Below are 20,896 nucleotides of genomic sequence, written 5' to 3'. Positions count from 1 at the left end.
GTCATCCACAAAATTGCAAAGAGATCCCTTAGACATGTTTTTCTAGAGAAAATCAAAATACTTAGACATATTCGTTTAAGTATTTAAAAAAAGTAAAACAATTATCTAGACATGCTCATCTAAGCACTCTAGAAAAAGTTGCACATTATCCTAGAAGTGTTCATCAGCATAGAGCATAAATTAAAAGGGGAGGTGATCACTTAAAGGGCTAGGGAGAAAGTAACGAAGTACTAAACTACAACCAAAGTAAGAACAATGGATATCCCCATGCTTTGTTAATTTGTCGGGTTGCTCTATAGCCAGGTTGCTCGTGTCTGAAAACTTCGAACAGAACATGGCACTGTAGTCCCTTCAGCAGAAGGTGCGAGCGTCCCTTGTGGTAACACTGTTACTTCAAGGCTAGTAGGTTTTCGTTTTTCTGGGTTCAGGGAAACAGCGAGTGAGTATTTTATTTTATCCTCTCAGTAGAATGGACGACTTGACAAATCACTGGAGTTCACTGTCTCTTTCAGAGAGAGAGGGCCATGATCTACGATTGAAAAGCGAACAAGCCACCTCCGAGCACGGCATCGTGGCAAGGTTCCTAACAAAAAGGCCCCCAAAACATTGACGCCATCGCAAATACCTTTACTCCACTCTGGAGATCCAAATCGGGGTTCAAGATTAAAAGTATTGGAGATCACCTGATCCTTTTCTCTTTTGATAACCTCACTGACATAGACCGGATCCTCTCATCGGAGCCCTAGAGCTTCGACAAACATATCATGGTCCTATCTAGATACGACAAGGATGCTTCAATCACAAAACAAGAGCTTACGAAGGTGCCTTTCTGGGTTCAAGTCTTTGATATTCCACTCCACTTCAGAAACAGAGTGACAGCAGAGCAAATTTGTGAACCAGTGGGTGAAATACTTTGTCCCAAAGAAAATGAAGAGTGGGACGATGGCAGCTTCATAAGGGTTAGAACCCGGATTGATATCTCTCAACCGTTATGGAGAGGAAGGCTCATAACCCTTGATAATGGTAAGGACCACTAGGTCTCCTTTAAGTACGAACGCCTCCCTAACCTTTGCTATTGGTGTGGGTGTCTCACACACGATGACAAGGATTGTGAGACCTGGATTGACAGCGAAGGAAATCTTAACCCAGTGAACAAGCAGTTTGGAGCTTGGTTAAGGGCTCCTCCATTCATAGCTTCGAGGAAGAAAGTTGTATCGGTCCCAGGCTTCTTTGCTAGAAAGAAAACGGGTAGCTCCTCCCATCCAACCACCTCCACCCTAATCCGTCAGACGAATGAACAACTGTCTGCCATTACCCCCAATCCACATATTGTGACTGATGTGACACTGGAAGATCAGGCTACCAAAGATCCCATCGTGATGGATTTTGCTTCCCAAGAAATTTTTGAGGGAAACAAAGACAAATCCCTCCACAAAAACCACACAGCCTGAAGATTTCGTACAGATAATTCAAAATTTGGACCATGAGATACATTGCTTTGACAGGGCGTCAGACTCACAGGGTTTTTTAAATGAGGTAAATCATATTTTAGAGGAAACCAACACTCCCCAGCTGGACCGCCAGATGGGCCTCAACTTAGAATTGCCCATTACACAGCCCCCTAAGACCACTCCTCTTTGTGACCTATCCAACATGGCCCACGACTTAGTGCACTCTAGAGCCCACTTGGATGGAAAGTGGCTGCGTATCCAAAGGCCCACCCACCTTAAGGAAAATCAGAACTTAAATGTCTCTTTAGGTAAGTGCATCGGCAGTTCTCTTGTTCAACTGGATTCTTCGAAGAAAATAAAATGTAGAGCACTTGACGACGTTGTCTGTGATGAAGATTGCCCACCAACGACAGAGGCTGATTCTCAACCCCGCCGAGAAAGATGAGTTGGCTCTGCTGGAACGTGCGTGGGCTTAGGAACCTGCGCACAGCCCGAGAGCTCGAGGTGGTGACTCGGGCATAAGATCCCACTGCCATGTTTTTGGCCGAAACGTGGGCAGGTGAAGCTAGGCTAGAGCAATTATGCGGGAAGTTAAGGTTTAACCACTGCTGGGTTAGGCCTAGCACTGGTAAAACTGGCTGCTTAGTTCTTATGTGGAAGGATTCGGTTAAGGTTAATGTGGTTTCATCATCTCCAAACCACATTGACGCCATTGTTGGGGATGCCTCTGAGGCGCAATGGAGATTCACGAGCATTTATGGGCATGCTAACCCCTCCAAGGAACATGATTCGTGGTCCCTTCTCTGTGATCTTCATCGTCAATCCTCTCTCCCTTGGATGTGTGCTGGTGACTTCAACGAGATTTTATGGTCTCATGAAAAGCTTGGGCTGGGTCCAAGAAAAGAAAGTCTAATGAGGGATTTCCAAGATGTGCTTGATGAATGTGGTCTCATGGACCTGGGCTTTGTGGGTGATAAATTGACTTGGAAGGGTAAATGGGCTACAGGTTTGGTCCTGGAAAGGCTAGATAGGGCCGTGGCAAACAACGGCTGGTTTGCACTCAATCCGGGTACTAAGGTACAACACCTACAAACTCATTCCTTTGATCATAAAGCCATAATCATTAAATTAGATGGTATTATCCCCTGCCCAAATCGTCCCTTTAAGTTTGAACAAATGTGGCTGCGTGATACGGGTTGTTGTGCCACAGTTAATAAGGCTTGGGGTTCCACGACTCAGAATGCCACCATGGTTATTACGGCGGGGAAAATTAAAGCCTGTGGTGAGAATTTACTGGCTTGGAGTCGTCAATCTTTTGGAAATGTCAAAAAACAGCTAGAATTTTTGGGGAAAAAACTCTCTAAGGCCGAGGTAGCGGCTGCCATAGGGAAGTTAGACTATAAGGTGGTCAAGTGTTTAAAAACTGAGGTCAATGAGCTCCTTGACAAAGAGTCGCAGATGTGGCAACAAAGGTCTAGAGCCCTCTTCCTCAAATGTGGTGATCGTAATACAAGTTTTTCCACAGTAAAGCTTCTCATAGATTCCGTCGAAACAGGATTAATGGGTTGAGGGACTCAGAAAACGCTTGGTGTACTGAAGACTAACAGATAAGAAAAAGTGCTTGCGACTACTTGACATCCCTGTTCACCTCTTCTCACCCAACGGAGTTCTCTGAAATCATGGAGGTAGTAAAACCAACTGTTACTGAGGAAATGAATGCCCAACTCCTAAGACCTTTTCTCAAAGAAGAAGTGGAAGAAGCCTTAAAGCATATGAAGCCCATCTCTGCCCCTGGTCCCAACGGTATGCCCCCCTTTTCTACCATTCCTTTTGGTCTATGATTAATGAGGATATTTGCTCTGCTGTACTTGATTGCTTGAATAATTGCAATATTCCTAGTGTTATTAACAGCACCAACATCACCTTGATACCGAAGGTAAAATCCCCTGAAAACATAACTGACTTCAGGCCGATCAACCTTTGTAATGTCGTGTATAAGATTGTTTCTAAGGAATTAGCCAATCAACTCAAAGTCATTCTGCCTATGGTTGTGTCTGAGAACCAAAGTGCATTCCAATCGGGTAAAGTTATCACGGACAACATCCTTATTGCCTTTAAAACTCTCCACTACTTGAAGCACCACCATAATGGCAAGAATGGTTTCATGGCTCTAAAGTTGGACATGAGCAAGGCCTACAACCGGGTCAAATGGAGTTATCTCAAAGCTATTATGAAAAGAATGGGTTTTACTGAGAGATGGGTTGATTTGATTTTGGAATGCATTACAACGGTCAGTTACTCTATTCTCATTAATGGCAAACCGTCGGAGGTTTTCCACCCAACTTGTGGTTTACGCCAGGGTGACCCACTGTCACCTTATCTCTTCTTCCTTTGCACTGAGGGCCTCCATGGCATTTTACAACATGTGGCGAAAGAGGGGCAGATTCGGGGTGTTTCTATTTGCAAAAGGGTTCCCAGATTGACTCATCTCTTTTTCGCGGATGATAGCGTGGTCTTTTGCAGAGCCTCCCTAGATTAATGCAAGAAAATTCAGGCACTGTTGGACTGTTATGAGATGGCCTCTGGGCAGAAGCTAAATAAGAATAAGACCGGTTTATTTTTCAGCAAGTCCACTCCTGGCATTATCTTGGATCATATTAAAAATTCTCTAGGGGTGAAAGAAATCAAACAATATGAAAAGTACCTGGGACTCCCATCTCTAGGGGGCAGGAAAAAGAAAGCTAGCTTGCTCTACATTAAAGAGTGGGTTGTGGCGAAGCTTTAAGGATGGAAGGAGCAACTGCTCTCCCAAGCTGGGAGGGAAGTTCTACTTAAAGCAGTAGTCCAGGCTATCCCTACCTTTGCTATGAGCTGTTTCAAACTCCCGATCTCCCTTTGCAATGAAATTGAGACTCTAATTAGGAAATTCTGGTGGGGTCAAAGGGGTAACAAAGGAAGATACACTGGGCCAAATGGAGTTCTCTTTGTAAAGTGAAAAGTTTGGGCGGCTTGGGTTTTAAAGACCTCCAAAATTTTAATGCTGCTATGTTAGCGAAGTAGGTTTGGCGGCTACTAGGAAATGAGTCATCTCTGTTCCATAGATTCTTTAAAGTGAAATTCTTCCCAAATTGCTCCATCTTTGAGGCTAAAGTGTGCAATGGGTCGTTTTCCTGGAAGAGTATCCTTAAGGGTAGGGCAGTGATTAAAAAAGGTTTGCAATGGCGGGTGGGGAACGGTTCTTTGATCCGGATTTATCATGACAGCTGGCTCCTGGACCCTCACAATAAGCGGGTGTTGTCGCCAAGGGACTTCCTCGGCAAGGACGCCCTGCTCTCTGTGTTAATTGACAAGGAACGACATGGCTGGCTTATTGATGCAATCGACCACAATTTCCTGCCCCACGAAACTTCTTTGATCAAGGCAATCTCGCTATGTCTTTATGATTGTGAAGATAGGATCTTTTAGCCCTATACTGCCGATGGCTTCTACTCTATGAAATCCGGCTACAGACTCCTCTCGGAGGAAGATATGAAAGACTCTCCTTCTTCGTCGAATTTATCGCCCACCAAGAGAATTTGGAAGGGCATTTGGAGTTTAAAAACTCCCAACAAAGTTAAAACTCTCCTTTGGAGGGCCGGCACAGATTCCCTTCCTTCTAAAGCGAGCCTGTTGAAACGAAAGGTGGTCTGCAATGATCTTTGCTCGGAGTGTAAACTAGAAAGTGAGTCCTCTTTTCATGCTCTCTGGGTTTGCTGTGTAGTTGCTCAGGTCTGGGAACAAAAGTTTGCTTGGCTCTGCAAGCTCTTGGGTAAGTGCAACTCATTCCTGGATGTCATCCAGCTGTATCAGGATCATAGTGATCTCCTTAACCTTTTCGCAATGATCGCGTCTTTATTGTGGACCCGTCGAAATCAGCGCCGTGTAGTTGAGCAAGCACTGGAGTTGAAGATGATCAATTCCATGGCTTCGGATAAGCTTCTCGAATTCTTCAGCTTCTTCAGGGCCGGATTCGCGGGCATCTGCTCCTTCCGGTTGGCTTCCTCCGCCTAAGGATTGGGTGAAGGTCAATTTCGATAAGGCCACCTTTCAGAAGGATTACATAGCTGGTCTGGGTTGTTTTGTTCGAAACGACGAAGGTCTTGTTATGGCTACCTTTTCACAAATTATTCCACTACCTACGTCGATAGAGATGGTGGAAGTGTTGGCGGCGCGCAGTGCCATTGCCTTTGCGAAAGATCTTTCCCTAAAGCAGGTGATTTTTGAAGGGGACTTGGAAACAATCATGAGACCCTTATCCAAGGGTGGTTTCGATTCCTCAAGTTATGGGCACATCACTAGGGACATTAAGTTTCTTTCCCATGGTTTCCAGAATTGTTCATTTTGTCATACTCTTAGGCATGGTAATAAAGTGGCTCATAGCTTAGCAAGATCAGCGTGTAAGTTTTCACATTTTCATGTTTGGATGGAAGACTTACCCCCTGATAGTGTTCCTTTGTATCTCTCTGATTTGCCTTAATATATTCCTCCCCCCTTTTATGGGGTGGCTTCTCAAAAAAAAAGTAAGAACAATGGTTGCCCACAGCAAGAACAATGGTTGCCCATAGCTTTTCTTTTCTGCTTTCTCACTAGCTCTCTAGAGAGAATCTAGGGTCCCAAAAATGGAAGAGGACTTCTCTATTTATACGGAAAGGGATGGCTTAGCTTTAAAGCTAAGTTATTAGCTTTCTTCCAAAGTTAAGGGAGGAGATAAACCTGTTGAAATGAGCCGGAACAGATTTGGTGTTGATCCCCATTTGAATTTTGAAATAAAGTTGAAGATGAAGCTGAACTTGTGTTATCTTCTGCACCTGTTTCGTATTTTGGATATAACTTTTTGCTCAAAATTCCAATTGATTCAAGATTGGTGTTTTCTGCAATGAAATTAAATTCTCTACAACTTTTTCAGAAATAGAGAAAACTAAATTTCAACTTTTTCCAGGTTGAAAATGCAATTCAAGTTGCCACTGCAAATAGTAACGTTTTTAAAGCATTTTTCTGTTTTTTGAAATTTTTCATAGGATGTATCTGTTTCTCTATCCAAGTTATTTTTCAAAAAGCTTTCTTCTGAAGCTAAGGGAAGGGATAAGCCTATTAGATAAACTTGAACAAATTTGATTTTGATCCCCATTTGAAATTTTGAAAGAAAATTGAAGATGATGCTGAATTTGTGTTATCTTTTGCACCTGTTTCGTATTTTGGCCATAACTTTCTGTTCAAAATTCCAATTGATTTGGGATTTGTGTTTGTAGAAATGAAATTCAATTCTCTACAATTTTTCCACAAATAGAGAAAACTAAATTTCAACTTTCTCCAGGCCAAAAATGCGATTCAAGTTGCTGCTAAAGATAATAACGTTTTTTTATCATTTTTCTTCTTTTTTTTTTTTTTTTTTTTTTTTTTTTTTTTTTTTTTGTTCATTTTGTCATACTCGTAGGCATGGTAATAAAGTGGCTCATAGCTTAGCAAGATCAGCGTGTAAGTTTTCACATTTTCATGTTTGGATGGAAGACTTACCCCCTAATAGTGTTCCTTTGTATCTCTTTGATATGCCTTAATATATTCCTCCCCCCTTTTATGGGCTTTGTTATGGACCCGTCGAAATCAGCGCCGTGTAGGTGAGTAGGCGCTGGAGTTGAAGATGATCATTTCCATGGCTTCGGATAAGCTTCTCGAATTCCGTACTGCTTCAGCTTCTTCAGGGCTGGAATCGTGGGCATCTGCTCCTTCCGGTTGGCTTCCTCCGCCTAAGGATTGGGTGAAGGTCAATTTTGATGGGGCCACCTTTCAGAAGGATAACTTAGCTGGTCTGGGTTGTGTTGTTCGAAACAACGAAGGTCTCGTTATGGCTGCCTTTTCACAAATTATTCCACTACCTACCTCGGTAGAGATGGTGGAAGTGTTGGCGACGTGCAGTGCCATTGGCTTTGCGAAAGATCTTTCCCTAAAGCAGGTGATTTTTGAAGGGGACTCGGAAACAATCATGAGAGCCTTATCCAAGGGTGGTTTCGATTCCTCAAGTTATGGGCACATAGCTAGGGACATCAAGTTTCTTTCCCATGGTTTCCAAAATTGTTCATTTTGTCATACTCGTAGGCATGGTAATAAAGTGGCTCATAGCTTAGCAAGATCAGTGTGTAAGTTTTCACATTTTCATGTTTGGATGGAAGACTTACCCCCTAATAGTGTTCCTTTGTATCTCTTTGATATGCCTTAATATATTCCTCCCCCCTTTTATGGGGTGGCTTCTCAAAAAAATAAAAAAGTTGGCCCATCCTTTAGAGGTGTGGTGAGTAATTCATATTTTCAAGCGAAGCTTACACTTGTTCACAAATTATGATTATTTCTCGTACTTTGAAACTACTTAACTTCAGTTGAACAAAAAAAGTTAAATCTTGTGAACTTGTAGATTTTGAGAAATCCTTTAGCCTGACCAAGAGAGATGCGCACTGATTTGGAGCACTTGTGTAAATTGTAATGCTAACAAATTATTTGATTAACAACCTTAATTAATAATTTTTATTATTATTATTGTTTTTGATGGATGGTGAGCTGGTGAGGGCATTGATTTTGATGAGAGAGAAGGTGAAATTGTAAATTTTATGTCATTAGCAACCTTGATTAAGGTTGCGTTTGGGATTTGAGGCTGCGTATTGATTTGGAGCACTTGTGTAAATTGTAATGCTAACAAATTATTTGATTAACAACCTTAAGATTTTTTTTTTGATTTGATGGATGATGAGTTGGTGAGGGCATTGATTTTGATGAGAGAGAAGGTGAAATTGTAAATTTTATGTCATTAGTAGCCTTGATTAAGGTTGTGTTTGAGATTTGAGAAAAAGATAGTTTATTTTACTTTTTAACTTATTTTTGTTTCTAAAGTGGGTCTCATTGCATTGTTAGCTAGGCCTTATTGTTCCAAAAGTCAACTTTTAGATTTTTTTTTTTTTTAACATACTTTTAGTTAAAAAAAAAAAATTTAGTTTCAACAAAATAAGCGGTTTCTAAACGAATTTTAAGTGAAATACGATAATTGTGGGATATTCGGTTTACATAAAATTTTTAAAAATTTTTATGTCTTAATCTAATGATAAATAATTTTTTTGGTACAAGATAAAAATGATATTTTAATCCAATCTAAGTGTATATATATATATATATATATGAAATTCACTCCTGAAAACTTAAACATCAACTCTTGCTTTTATACTTATGAAGTAACCATTATACCAAATTATAAAACAATGCAGTAGATTTCAAATCATATCATATTTATAAAATTAAATAAAACAAAAATGAAATATGATGATACTGCAAATTCAAGAAATTGATATTTATCTAACCAAGAGAGACAATTACTAATTTGGAATACACTTGTGTAAATCTGTCTTGCTAATTTGATTAACAACCCAAAGGAAAAAAAAAAAAAATGATTTGATGGATGGTAAGTTGGTGACGGTGTTGTGACACGTTGCGCCGTCCATGGATTTTGACAAAAGATTAGGTGAAAACTGCAAATGTCATGTCACCACCAGCAGTGCCTTGGAGAAACCGACAAGAATGACATAGAAGAAATTAAGAATGAGCATCATATGCCAAAAAAGATTGTGGACGCCCGGGATCGATGATGCAGTGGAAGAAGAATTATAAGAAGAATTGAGCACATGTCCATATACCAAAAATGTGAATTGCAAGGAAGTAGTGAGGGAAGAATTTGAAGCAGAGAATTGTACACGTAAGGTGAGGTGAAAGGACAGAAAGGTTGTATTGATGTTATTGATTATGTTAATAGGTGCACTTAGAATAATTGTTAATAAGTTATTTTAAGAAAGTTTTAAAAGTCCTTTCAATAGTCCTCTTTCCTCTAAGCGGATTCTCATAGAAATGTTATCTCACATTTTCTTCCATTCTCGGGTCAATGAAGTCCTTGGGTCGGATACACTTTTGCGAGTAGAATTGTGTGTGATACTTCATGTTCAATCCTCCTCAGTCCTTGAACACCCTACAATATATATATATATATATATAAAGAGAGAGAGAGAGAGAGAGGTAATGAGGGAACATTAATATATTATTAAGACAAAACCTAGAGGAGGAACCATCACCATCTCCTTCAAAAAATTGCAAAAGAGACTATGAGATGTAAGAGATTAGGATTCTTCCCACTCATTACATCAAATTATTCAAGGGTTAAGCTAGCGGGAGAAAGAGAGTTTGCCCACCCATCTCAAAATATGAGCTGCACTCAACAAATAGCCCAACTAATAACTAGTTTATTATGTTAAGAGTCCCAATTGTTGTCCATATTGCCATGAGATTATAGCCCCCTTCCCTAGTTAGGGGCGACGCTATGTATGATCCAAGGTGGTCACGGGACCACCCTGAACTTGGGAAATTTTTTTTTATACCTTAAAAAAAAAAAATTAATTAATGAGTTGTTGACCACTGTAGAAAAAAAAAACTTGACCACGCTAAAAAAGACTTGAACATCCTAAATAAAAATTTGAGCCCATTAAAAATAAAATTTGATATCTCCAAAATTTTGGTCTATTAAAGATTGAACCAAAAAATTGCAAAAATGCTATATTCACAATATTTTTACAACAAATTCTAAGTAGTAAGTTGTTACCAATGAAACGGTGAGGATGGCCTTGGAACTTGGTTCCCACTTCCGCAGACAGGCTCGGTAGCGGTGCCCCCAAAAGCGTTGCCGGGCATTAACCGAACGATATGTTCGGACGCTGTTCACGGTATTGGTCGGCAGGTATTTGCCTATCGTAAACATGGACGCAAGCTTGGGCCAACAGCTTTCGTAGGCTTGGGCTGGGCCTACGGAGAGAGAGAGAGAGAGAGAGAGAGAGAGAGAGAGAGAGAGAGAGAGAGAGAGAGAGAGAGAGAGAGAGAGAGAGAGAGAGAGAGAGAGAGAGAGCATGGGCCGCATCCATGCATAGGGATTAATGGTCCAAGTGGGCGCGGGTATGGGTGTCGTACAATTGCCAATTAGGATTTGTTGTAAAAATTTTGTAGAAATAACATTTTCCAAATATTGTCCAAACAAATAAATTAGCCTAAAAGACCAAATCAAATGTTTAATTGTGATATTTTAAATTGTTTTTTCAAAAGACATATTTTTAAATTGCTATATATATATATATATATAATGAATATTTTCTAATAGCTAGTTGGTTACTGCTTGCTTTAGTCTTTAGCTGAATTTATGGATTTAAGTGATACATCTTGTACATACGCATATGCACTAAAATAATGTTTCAATACTTTATTGAACATGATTAATGTAACGGTTTAATGCCTAAGTTGAATATTTTGAATGAACTTATAGTTTACCCTTTATTCTTTTGTTAGCACTATTGACAAAATTCTTATAAGGAACTCACTTTTATTGCAAAATTTATTTTCTAAGCAAATTTGTATTCACTTGAATAATCTTCTTTTAGATCCTAGGCTATGAGAAAATGTCTCATCTTTTCATCCTAATGATAAGGAGGAAATAAATAAAGCATATTTACAACGATGTTCTTATCAACCTCTTAACCATGATTTCCCTAAAAAAAGAAATTAATGGAGCATTGCATTGATTTAATCCTGATTAGTTTAAAGAATACAAAATATTGGTTGGAACATATCATAAAAAATGATGGTGCATTTTGTTTATATTGTTACTTATTTAAGCAAGATTTTGGTAATTGAACGAGAGATTAGTAGTTTAATGATTACTTGGTTGTGTGTATTGAAAAAGATGTAACTGATAGCATTAATAATGAAACTATCATACAACAATTTCAAATATGAAAAAATTATAGAAGAAAATTGTAAAAGAAAATTTTAAAACTTTATGTATTTGAGATTTTTTTTTTAATGTTAATATATTCAAGTTTTATTTTTATTAAATTTTGTTTAATTTAAGTTTCTTAATGTTAATTTAAGTTTTAAAAGAAAAATTTTCCCATTAATTCGAATCACATTTAGACTACATTTACTTAAACAATTTTGATCTACAAATAACCTCAAGTAAAGGCATAAACAATTAAATATTGATAGAGGAGTCAATGTACATAAAATAACGAAATAAATTGAAGAAAATTAATCAAATTTAGGTGTATTTGATAACATATTTTGACATTTAAGAATTTCTGTGGTGAGAAAATATTGATAGATGATGTTTCATTGAGCTATGATAATTAATCCTTTTGATCCATCGAGTAACAAATTGACCCATCTATTGAAAAATAAAACCTATTGGAGTGTTGAGTCCTCTAGGCTATGTTGCTAATACTGATGTGTTAATTATGTGGTGAGGATTATGGTCCCAAACATCAGCACTAGCAGTATCAATATCGGCATTAGTGTACTGGTACCAGATATAATTAAGTTGGTGGCCGTACGCAATAGACAGGCAGCCGCCCATGTTTTTTTTTTTTTTTTATGGGAACCGCCCATGTTTTTTAGCTATATTTTGTGTACTTATTTCTAACCCTATACTTGGGGAGATTCACATCAGGTGCAATACCATTGCACCTAAAGGTATTGCACCTGATGCAATACTAAATGAATGGTTGTGATTGAAAGTTGGAAAAGTAACTTTCAATCTCAACTATTGAATAAAATATATTAAAAATAAAGTAAAAAAAGTTAAAGTTAAAATGTAAAAAAAGTAAAAAAAAAATGTGAAGGAAATGGGTGAATTGCACACCGTGCAATATCCTAACAATTGCACTGGATGTGAATCCATACTTGGGGGGTGGGGGGACATTTTGTACTCAGTTGTTACGTACGTGCAAGCATGACATTGGTGCTTGACAGTCCTGCCCGCTGATGTAATGCACTATATAAAACCTCATGTCTGCCTACCTACAACAAAAGCTGACACATGACTTTCTGCCCTTTAAAGGCTAAAGTGCGCACTTCTTCCTAACACCAATTGATTTTAGGAGCTATGGTTAGCATAGTGGTCTTAAGCTTAAGTCTTAATACATTTCATATTCCAATTTTATTATTTGAATCTTCATGTACATGGGTGATACGTAAGGGGCAACCCAAGCTTAACCAATATGAAAAACGAGGGTAGGCTGGATAAACATATTACATATTTTATATTTTATATTTTTTGGTTTATGAGATAATAAAAATACACAATAATTTAAGGGATGGACAAACTCACCACCAAAGTAAACTCAGAGAGATATAGATAACACCACCCAAAAGAATTTAGCTAAGGATATAGAACTAATTTGGCTCACCACTCTATGAGATACAAATTTATACCACTCAAGAGATACAGAAACAGAGACTCGCCACATAAAGGAATTCACCCAATAGATAAAAGTTGATTTAGAAGAAATTCATTTTCTGAAAAACATGAAGTTTTTAATTCTGAAAATACACTCTGAATTTTATTTGATTAAACCAAAAGGCTTAAATAGAGCTTGGAATAGCACCCCAAGCATAGGAAAAAGAAAATACTAATTAAAACATTCACTTAACCTAACCAATGTCAAATATGACTCTTAAGAACTAGAAACATAATAAAATACTTGTCTGCCTAAGAGAAATAAAATATAAAGTCTGATTCGTCTTGGGAGACACTAAATAAAGACTATTTAACTTTATTAATAATAATAAAAAACATTCAAAATAATGGGTTGTTATTTTGATCTTCAAGGAAAGCTTTTAGGCCTACCTAACATTAGATAGGACTTGCTGGATCTTGGGACACTCTGGTATCAAATATCTTTTGAATTGTTGAAAAATAATGGTTTTATTTGCCTGGCTTGAAAATCAACTTGGTTAGGCATAAGAAACCGTTTGGATTGGGTTGTAGGCTTATTTGGATACTCTTCATGCTCAATGTTTGTAGCTACCACTTTACTCCGGTGTCGAAGAGCCATAAATGTATGGAGTGCTATGAGAGAGTGAATTCATAAATTATCCTTCTATAACATAACTTTTGTTAAATTAGAGTCCGTGGTAATTTTTTTTGTTAAAAAAAATGTCAAGGAGACTCGCCTAAGAATCCATTATAAGCTTATAGTATCACGAGCTAGCTCGAGTCAAATTTTCAATACTTGAATTGAAGTATACGACAATAAAGTGATTAGCTGGGCCTTAAGGACAACAATTAGTCATTGTTTGTACACGCCCTCCAATTGAATTAGTAATTAGCCATTATAAAACACCGACAAGATAGAGTAATTGTTTAATAAATTACAAAGTCATAAGCATATGTTTCTTACCTTATCTTTTTTCAAAAGTTAGGAATTGTTGTATACAGAATTACAGATATAAATACTGAGTCTGTGAATGCTAAATTTACGTAGTATTCCCAATTGAGACATGCATTGACATAGCAACTCATCCTTCACCTTCTCCATATTGCTTCTAAGCCATGTCTTCTGAGAAACAATTTTGTGAAAATTATTTTGTGCTGAAGCCAGATAACGCTAGTTTCTATGATCTCGCTAGCTTTCTCTTTTCCTCTAAATCAGAAACTAGTAAATTCATCGAGGGCTCAGAAGAACTTAAGGGAGACTTTTGGAGAAGATGGTACATCTTCAACTCCCTTTTTGCGCAGAAACTCCTCCTTAAGTTTGGAAAACCTATGGTCCAAATAGGGAATGTGTTAGAGCTATGGCTGAATCTTCTTTCAAGCAACGGTGGATTACTCAGGCTCATCACCAATTTCTTAACAGGTTTGGTTTATGTGATTGTGTCTATGTTTTGTTTCATATGTAGCATGAGATATTGAGCATTTAATAGGTTATAAAGTTCCATATATATAATCTGCATGGATGTATGGCAGTATATATGGGCAAAATTGCGTGCATGAAGTAATTATTATGCTATTATGTATGTGTTCTAACTTCTAACTTCTAAATGTTACTAATATCTACTTTAAGGCAAATTTTGTAGGTACTAATATCTTAGATTTCCTAAGTATTTTTAAATATATAACTGTAATGCAGTGTTATCTTTCTATTAAACAATCTAATTTAATGCAGTCATGTCTTTAAATTTAGTTGGAGAATTTATTGCCCTCTAATTTATTATTTAAACCAAGATATGCTAATTCCCAGTATGATATATTGAGCATTTAATAGGTTATAAAGTTCCATATATATAATCTGCATGGATGTATGGCAGTATATATGGGCAAGTCTTCCAAAAATTGATGGAGTAGGCGGGTTTTGCAGGAAAATTGGTAAGGCCAAATAGGTCATCGGCAAAATTTATATCTGTGTTGGCAAATCTTGATCAAAGAGTGGAATTAGACAAAAGCATTAGTTATGGTAACAGAAAATACAACGCGTCGCTCTCAATTATGGCCTCCAAATTGTCGTATGAAAATGAAGCATTCATTAAAACCATAATCAAAGATCATTGGAATGTAAGTATCACTAACATGGCAAAACAAATTTTTGCTTGATTCTGTGCTTGTTATATATGATGGGATGGCTATGATGATGATTAACGTTTCATTTTTTTTTTTTTTTTCATTTTTGCACAGATGGAATTCTTGGGCTTCAACAACTTTTGGAATGGTAAGCAACAACCTATATTATATTCTTTTTAAAAAATTTATGTAGTTATGACCTAGGTTATAGAAGAATAGGAATGGAAATCTTCCGTCTCCAATTTTATATATATATATATATATAAAGAGATTTTAAAAATCTAATATAACTCATAAAAAAATAAAAAATAAATAAAAAAGCTAATAAACTAAGGATCTGATTAATATATACTCTAAAGGCTATATTAATCATCCATTAAAAAAATAAAAAATAAATAGAAAAAAAGTTTACTAATATTTGGGCATACATTAGTAAAACACATAAACTAATAAGAAAAGATAAATTATCTTAATGTGCACATTACTAACTAATAGATAGAGTCTTCGACTTAAAAATGACAATAGTTAATAATATCTGTAAACATATATAATATGGACATAACATGAGCTTATACAAATTAGTATTTATTACAAATTGATTTATGTCAAAGTGAATTGACCTATTGAAAATTTTAAAAAGTCTTTAAACACACATGTGCAATACTTCATGAATTAATGTGACATTGAGTCTGTTGAAACTTGCATTCATTTTTGCCTTCAAAACAACAGCTCGCATACAATCTCCATAAATAACACATGGGCTTGGTCCCTCCTACATCTTGAACCCATAAATTCATTCATCTTTTCATGGGTGCCCAAAAAATTAGTTTATTGGCCTGCTAGGTTTCTAATCTCTGCTCTTTTGCTCTTTATTTTGTTACACTGTCATTTGGGCTTGGATAATGTGTTATCCATAAGTCCACGTCATCTGTTTAATACCGATCACTGGGGAGTAGGGGCAAAAGGCCCACGTTATGCCTTAGTGACTCGGGCAATGACCCAATATGGGCTTCATCTAAATAAATGTCAGCTAATTTTAAATAGCTGTAATTGGTACACCTCAGGGGACCAATTATTATTATTATTTAATTTAAAAATTGGTTATTTATAATCATTTGTGGTTTATTGTTAGACCAATACTTTCTTCAAATCATAAGATTGGAAAAAGTTCCTCACCTTGGGCTTGATTTAATTAAACAACAGGACACACTTTGCCTCCAGAGGTGGTATAACTCAACAATCATGTGGGATAGATGTTATATATTTTCATATTCATCGCCCAAATATAAATTCCTCAGGCTGATTGGCTAAAATAGTGTACATTTTACCTGCACCTAGTATAGCGCACATACTTATAGTGCAATAATCTGGTAAGATGATAGACTCTTTATTAAATTTATTTATGAGGGCATTTAGTCCTTATGTATGTATCAGGATCTGGATGCAGTCAAAATAGTTATGAAAATAGCAAAACTTTGTATAGTTTCCCCATGCTAACTGTAGGACTCAAATTTGAAATTGCATCACAATTTTTACTTTTGTGACAATTTTATTCTCCACTATTAGTGAAAGATTAGTATATGCTTTCAATGCAACTTTAATATTTTACCTTTATCTTTTTTGGCCAACTAGAAATCAAATTGTTCTAATCCAATGTTTGACAGATTACCTAGAGGACGCTGCAACTCAAGCCATTATGTTCCAAGATACAAGGGTTGACCCTAACCTAATCGTGGTTGCATTTAGGGGCACCGAGCCATTCGACCCAGAAGCATGGAGAACAGACGTGGATCTCTCGTGGTATGAATTTGAAGGGGTGGGTAAGGCTCATAGTGGCTTTATGAAAGCTCTTGGTCTTCAAAAGAACAAAGGATGGCCCAAAGATATAGAACAAGGAATTAACCAAAAGAAATATGCTTATTATGAAATCAGACGAAGATTGAGAGAGTTATTGCAAAAAAATGAGAATGCAAAATTTATATTAACAGGACACAGCTTGGGTGCGGCATTGGCAATTTTGTTTCTAACTGTGCTAGCAAAACATGAAGAGGAATGGTTGATGCATAAGTTGGAGGGAGTGTACACATTTGGGCAACCAAGGGTCGGAGACAATCAGTTGGGGGGTTATATGGAGAAGAAGTTGAAGCAATATGATGTGAGGTATTTTAGGTTTGTTTACTGCAATGACATAGTGCCTAGGGTCCCTTATGATGATGAAACTCTCTTTTTTACTCACTTTGGACCTTGCCTCTACTACAACAGCTTCTATAAAGGAGAGGTCAGTACTCTCTCTCTCTCTCTCTCTCTCTCTCTCTTTAAGCATGTATATTTTTAGATTTGGTTCAATGAGGTTAAATTATGCATCTTGTTGGAGTGCAGATTTTGAAGGACGAGCCAAATAAGAACTACTTCTCAGCGACATGGGCAATTTTCAAATTCATGAATGCAGTTTGGGAGCTGATCCGAAGTTTCATTATCCCATATACACGAGGTCAGGAGTACAAAGAAAGTTGGTTAATGAAAATTGTGAGGATTTTTGGATTGGTATTTCCAGGATTAGCAGAACATTCGCCTCCAGATTATGTTAATGTTACCCGATTGGGATCTTTACCTCTAGGCCTATAAGATTCTAAGGTTAACTGACCTTAGAATTGAGTAGTGAAATAAATTTCAGTAAAAGTACTGAAATATGTTGTTTGGTACTCTGGTGTGAATTTAAGTTTTGAGAATTTTGTTCCCAGCTCCAAAAACACTTGTAATCTTCTTCTTCTTTTTTTTTTTTTTTTTTTAAGAAAACACTTGTAATCTTATAACCGGTAAGGATAACAACATTCTATTTCACTTCATCTAAGTTTAGAAAGAATACGATATGCCTTATCAAAGTACTACCAGACCATTCAAAATTAAAGCAGCTTCTTCATATCAATTTTTAGATACCACATTAATTGCAGGTAAGTCACATGTCTCATTTCTCTAATGGCATGCTAATACTTTAAAAACAATTGATTCCTGTATTAAAATAGCACATCATGTCCGAAACCAAACTCTTGCATCTTAGATAGAAGACAAAAAGATAACAAAGTACACTACAAGTTATATTGCCCAAAATATTACCAATTGGAAGAATTTCAAAATTTAACAAATCAATCATAATAATGCACAGAGTGCACATAACCTAGTCACTGTCAAGTTTTTGATAAAAACTAGAGCTTAATTAGATGAGCAGTATTTCCACGTGTACGAAAAAATATCATGGTGAAAAAACAATTCCCAAAAAGAAAAATAAAAATCTAAAGATTGATTTACATACATGCATGCATTATTAACCATTGAATCCCCAAGATTGTGTTTACTAGGCTCTCACATCCTATTGGGAACCTTGATAGGGGAATCAGTGCTTCAGACCACCACAAAAACTGCATCCGACACCGAATTAGTGTCAAAATAATATTTTTCCTCTGCTGTACACCATTCATTCATTTTCTTGCAGTCCATTTTCCATTCTACTCTAACCTAGCCAGAATCAGAACAAAGCATGAGTAAATAAGGGAGCGTAGGACAATGAAAAGAAACAGTGTTTAGTAGGGAAAGAACCACCCTTGGACTAGGGGAGCAGTGACCCCCATAAAAATTTTTAAAAAAATATTATTATATATGTGTGTGCTAATTTTAGCAATTTTGTTCAATAAAATTATATTTTATTTCCTTTTAACAATATCATTGATTCTTTTAGGAGTAATGCTATATTCATAAATTTTTTATAATATTTTTACAAACTGTTTTGGTAGCAAATTCTTATTGGTTCGCATTTGAGCACACCACTCACTTCATTTTTTTACTTATCAATAATCATTTATCACATCAGTAATTTATAAGAAATAAAAAATAAACTTGTAGCTCTAGCATTTTCCTCATTTTAGTAACCATAAAAAAATTATAGATATAAAATCTAAAACAAAATATACAAGCCCAAAAAAAAATTACTAGTAGAACTAAAAACAAAATTAAGTTTAATTAACTAATTTTATCGAAATTAAATAACCCTACCCTTTAAAAAATTCTAAACAAAAATAATTTTGTTCTTACCCTCACCCAAAAAAAAAAAAAAAAAATCTTAGTAGCTGAGTAGCAGAATTAGAGGTTGAAACCGCCGCACACAACCAACAGTAAAACCACCCCCCCTAACTCAAAGTTCTAGGTCCGTCCTTGAGTGTTAGGATCATATAAGTAGTGCAACATATAATAGCTGTCTAAGTTTTTAATTTTTGCAAGGTCATTCTCAGACAATATGACATTAGGAACATTTTGTAGGGTAAACATGTGTGAGTGAATTCTCACATTAAATAATAACTACAATAATGAATGGTTGATATAACATAGTTGGGCTCAAACTTATAGACTTAAGCTTTTGAATTAACTAGTATCTCTATATATTATATATATCAAGTTATTAACTGCTCAATTAGAGTAGTTAATAAAGTGATTAGCTGGGCCTTAAGGACAACAATTAGTCATTGTTTGTACACGCAACCCTCAAATTGAATTAGTAATTATACATTATAAAACACCGACAAGATAAACTAATTGTTTAATAAATTACATAGCCATAAGCATATGTCTCTCACCTTATCTTTTTTCAAAAGTTAGGAATTGTTCTATACATAATTACAGATATAAATATTGAGTCTCTATTGGCTAAATTTACGTAGTATTCCCAATTGAGACATTGACATAGCAACCCATCCTTCACCTTCTCCATATTACTTCTAAGCCATGTCTTGTGAGAAACAATTCTGTGAAAATTATTGGTGTAAATGCACTTTTGGTCCCTACAATTTAAGCTGATTCTCGATTTGATCCCTAAATTGATTTTGCTCCTAGGTCAATCTCTGATTTTAGAAAATTGATTCTATTTTGGTCCCTACCATCAACCTAATAACTGAAAAATCAGACATGGCAGACGGAGTGCACCATTGGCATGTTATGTGCTGACGTGGCAAATAAAATAAAATAAAAAACCACATCAACATGCCACATCAGCATCTGATTTTAAATTTTATATATATATATATATATATATATCAATTTTAACAAAATTAAAAACATAAAAATACATAGATTCATATTTGAACATGAATACACATTCTACACGTTTTTCCTCTCTTCCACACACACACAACACATCAAATCCTTTTGATTCTTTTCTCTTCACCAAAAATACAAGGTATTGTTCTTATACCCAATCTTTTCTCCTTGGTTCTACATCTTGGATTTGGGGTTTAAGGGTGTGGATGTAATTTTCTAGCTACTATCCACACCCCTAAGCTTCTAAATATTTGTCTAGCATTTATCTTACTCTTTTTTGCTTGAATAACATGGTTTATTGCTTTTCTAGCATGTTGCTTGTTTTATTTGGGTTTCTAGCCTAAATCTCCATGCTTTTTATGCTTTTTGCCATGTTTCATACTTAGATCTACATCCTTACATGCTTATATGTTTAGATCTTGTTGACACCCCATTTTGCAACCCGCATTTAACCTCATTTGGAGGGTAAAAGGGTAATTTCGCCTTGGGAATATGCATCTTGATTCTAGTCATTAGATCCTTAATCTCATTTCATCAAAATGATCTTGATGTTGTAACATCAAATCAACTGGTCATAAGCCCTAATCGGACCACCAGATTGAAAGTTATCATCAAATCAAGTTTTAATGGCTGAGATGCACTATCACAAATTGAGTCCAACTATATGTGATTATGAACAATTGATTTCAATTGGTTATAAGTGTAATCAATTGGAGATCAATGATGTGTCATAATTTAATTGGTTAGGACTACATTTTATGGTGAGGTTGCATACACCTAATTAATTAGATAGTTAAACATTAATTATTCAATGAGTAATTTGTGTAATTATCTTTTAATTAGAGTAAATTTGGAACCAATTAATTCTGAAATGGGAGTGATTGGAGCCATTTAATGTTAATTGGGAGCTAATTTG

At 36.2% G+C, this 20,896-nt stretch overlaps 3 protein-coding genes across 3 annotated transcripts; all 3 read left to right on the top strand.

Moving 5' to 3' along the window:
• The first annotated feature begins 1,985 nt into the window (after window positions 1-1,985).
• Window positions 1,986-3,020, top strand: LOC112017441 (uncharacterized). The gene has a single exon (XM_024049892.1). The coding sequence runs from the start codon at window positions 1,986-1,988 to the stop codon at window positions 3,018-3,020; it is 1,035 nt and encodes a 344-aa protein (XP_023905660.1).
• Window positions 3,021-4,943: 1,923 nt separating this feature from the next.
• Window positions 4,944-5,967, top strand: LOC111988870 (putative ribonuclease H protein At1g65750). Its single transcript, XM_065778135.1, has 2 exons — window positions 4,944-5,259; window positions 5,444-5,967. The coding sequence occupies exons 1-2, from the start codon at window positions 4,944-4,946 to the stop codon at window positions 5,965-5,967; spliced, it is 840 nt and encodes a 279-aa protein (XP_065634207.1).
• A 7,795-nt stretch (window positions 5,968-13,762) lies between these two features.
• LOC112029411 (triacylglycerol lipase OBL1) lies at window positions 13,763-17,736 on the top strand. The gene is made up of 5 exons (XM_024062092.2): window positions 13,763-14,194; window positions 14,696-14,889; window positions 15,010-15,043; window positions 16,560-17,173; window positions 17,275-17,736. The coding sequence occupies exons 1-5, from the start codon at window positions 13,891-13,893 to the stop codon at window positions 17,518-17,520; spliced, it is 1,392 nt and encodes a 463-aa protein (XP_023917860.1). The 5' UTR covers window positions 13,763-13,890; the 3' UTR covers window positions 17,521-17,736.
• The last annotated feature ends 3,160 nt before the right edge of the window (window positions 17,737-20,896 follow it).

Source organism: Quercus suber, unplaced genomic scaffold (assembly GCF_002906115.3).
Source record: "Quercus suber isolate HL8 unplaced genomic scaffold, Cork oak 2.0 scaffold_174, whole genome shotgun sequence".
In the NCBI taxonomy this organism is placed as follows: domain Eukaryota; kingdom Viridiplantae; phylum Streptophyta; class Magnoliopsida; order Fagales; family Fagaceae; genus Quercus; species Quercus suber.
This window is presented reverse-complemented; position numbering and strand designations above follow the sequence as displayed.

Coding starts and splice junctions, on each gene's coding strand:
- LOC112017441 (XM_024049892.1), top strand. CDS start 1,986: ATGTTTTTGGCCGAAACGTGGGCAGGTGAAGCTAGGCTAGAGCAATTA.
- LOC111988870 (XM_065778135.1), top strand. CDS start 4,944: ATGAAATCCGGCTACAGACTCCTCTCGGAGGAAGATATGAAAGACTCT. Junction 5,260..5,443: donor TTGGCTCTGCAAGCTCTTGG/GTAAGTGCAACT, acceptor CGAATTCTTCAG/CTTCTTCAGGGCCGGATTCG.
- LOC112029411 (XM_024062092.2), top strand. CDS start 13,891: ATGTCTTCTGAGAAACAATTTTGTGAAAATTATTTTGTGCTGAAGCCA. Junction 14,195..14,695: donor CATCACCAATTTCTTAACAG/GTTTGGTTTATG, acceptor CGGGTTTTGCAG/GAAAATTGGTAAGGCCAAAT. Junction 14,890..15,009: donor TAATCAAAGATCATTGGAAT/GTAAGTATCACT, acceptor ATTTTTGCACAG/ATGGAATTCTTGGGCTTCAA.